Source organism: Coenobita brevimanus, chromosome 81 (assembly GCF_032717465.1).
Source record: "Coenobita brevimanus isolate Jiangsu-jjx chromosome 81, ASM3271746v2, whole genome shotgun sequence".
NCBI lineage: Eukaryota > Metazoa > Arthropoda > Malacostraca > Decapoda > Coenobitidae > Coenobita > Coenobita brevimanus.
The window spans coordinates 6,711,368-6,713,867 of NC_137034.1; the positions used below are offsets into that span (position 1 = coordinate 6,711,368).

Here is a 2,500-nt window from a genome sequence, read left to right on the forward strand (position 1 = left end):
GTTAAGGGACCTTGTTGACCACACCATTTGGACAGTTGGATTAGGACATTTCAATTAGAACATCTGAGAGCCTGGGTAGATAGTGGTGGTGATGGACGTCCTCTATGTCTGACACAGGAGAGGCCACGAATTTCAAACCCAACAGAGGAGAGGTCACGAGTTCCATGCCTAACAGAGGGGAGGCCACGAACTTCAAGCCTAACAGAGGAGAGGCCACGAATACCCTGCCTAACAGAGGAAAGGCCACGAATTCCATGCCAAACAGAGGACAGATCACCAATTACATGCCCAACAGAGAAGAGGCTACGAGTTCCACACCCAACAGAGGAAAAGCCACGAATTCCAAGCCTAACAGAGGAGAGGTCACATTCAATGCTCCTCATCTCTCACCAATCTCTTATAAAACCTATAGTCCTTTTATCGTAACTTGGCCCAAATTTTTACCCTCCGTGGCAGAAGAGGACAAAATAGCCTCTCTACATCTCTTTCAAGGCTCATCTTCGTGACTAGCATCGTATCCTAGTGTTAATCTCGTCCCAGTTCGGCATTCAGGATAGTGAGACGGCAATTTTAGGTCAAGTTAAAGTGAAAATAGTATAATAGGCAATTCCACCCCTTCCATTAACCCTTAAATCCAATTTCGTAATTTTTATGTTAATCATATTCAAGTTTGGAGAGATTTTTCGAATTGGACGGGTTAGATACAGACTTCCTTTACACCTTCACTAAAAAGGTCTCATGGCAGAACAAAATTGCCTAGAGAAAGCAAAATAAAAATAAAATCGAACTGAAAGGGCCAAGTTACAATTATCATATTTCACAGTAGTAATTGGACAGTCAACGAGGCAAGCCAGAAAAATGTAACTCCTAGTACGTCTGTGTTTGAGCTGGGTTAATGTACAGGGACAATGTTCTACCCTCCTGCTAGTGGCTATATAAAGGTATAACATTGTAGAGAGTTGTACTTGTGTGTGTGTGTGTGTGTGTGTGTGTGTGTGTGTGTGTGTGTGTGTGTGTGTGTGTGTGTGTGTGTGTGTGTGTGTGTGTGTGTGTGTGTGTGTGTACAAGTATTAACACAGATCCTAGCCCAATCTAACTTAACCTAACCCTCCACCTTCCTCACTAGGGTCGAGCACTGAGGCGTCGGGACCGAGGTGGAAGGTCAGGCAACGCAACCTTACGACTGGAAAACGTGAAGCCGGATATGAGGGGTTTGTATACCTGTGTGGGAAGCAATCAAGAAGGGGACGGACAGAGCAACGCACTGAATCTCAACGTTAAGTGTGAGTAGAAGAAATAGTGTTTGAGAGGATATGGGAGGCTCTATAACGCACTCTACAAAACACACACACACACACACACACACACACACACACACACACTCTTCCGTCATCAGAAGTGAGAAACAAACTTGAGATAATTACTATAATTGGATGACAATGACCACCAATGAAAGTTAATTACGATCACATTTAATTAGGGGTGGAACATCTCACACTCTCTCTCTCTCTCTCTCTCTCACACACACACACACACACACACACACACACACACACACACACACACACACACACACTATCAATCTATCTTTCAGTCATAAAGTTAATCAGTCAGTCTCTATATATCTTTCTGTATCTGTCAATCTACGAATATATGTATCTATCTGTATGCTATCTATCTATCACGGATTCACTGCTTTATATAGACAAAAATATCTACTTAGAAAAAATCGATAGAATTATATAAGAATTTAAATATATATAAAATCTGGTCAAAATGAATTCTTTTTACGATGCATCTTTAGTTCTCTTTATCGCAGTATGAGATTTAGGAAAATTAATGTACACAGGCAAGAGCTCATTAAGTGGCTCCTGGGTAATGAGAGAGAGAGAGAGAGAGAGAGAGAGAGAGAGAGAGAGAGAGAGAGAGAATATAAAAATGGAAGAGATGAATGGTGAAATGAAAATGGGGAAGAATAGATAGAGATACACACATAGATAGATAGATAGATAGATAGATAAATAGATAGATAGAGAGAGAAAGAGAGAGAGAGAGAGAGTAATAGAATAGAAGAATGTTGAAAGGGAAAAAGGAGAAGAATGGATGGATGGATGGAAGGATGGAGAGAGAGAGAGAGAGAGAGAGAGAGAGAGAGAGAGAGAGAGAGAGAGAGAGAGGGAGAGGGGGGGGGAGGTACTGATAACTTCTTTCATCCCAATCCAGCAAACTTGTGAATCTCGTTTTCAATCAGTCTACCTCGTTCTGTCATTCCGTCTCAGGGCTGACTCAGGTGATGGCTGGTTTGTATGCGTCTATCTGGTTGTCTATCTATCTGTCTATTTATCTTTGAGCTTATCTTCCTACCTACCTACCTACTTACTAACCTACTAACCTACCTATTCATTTATCAAACAAAATATCTCTCTATCTATCTATCTATTATGTATCTATCTGTCTATCTATCAGTCTATTTTCCCATCAATCCATCAATTATGCATCT

General features: G+C 41.2%; 1 protein-coding gene across 1 annotated transcript in view; it reads left to right on the forward strand.

Annotated features, from left to right (window-relative positions):
* LOC145409543 (uncharacterized) overlaps positions 1-2,500 on the forward strand; it is a 147,216-nt gene that overhangs the window by 107,709 nt on the left and 37,007 nt on the right. Inside the window, exon 10 of the mRNA XM_080279930.1 lies at positions 1,127-1,283. Coding sequence (XP_080136056.1) covers positions 1,127-1,283 — 157 coding nt within the window. The remainder of the gene's footprint in view (positions 1-1,126; positions 1,284-2,500) is intronic.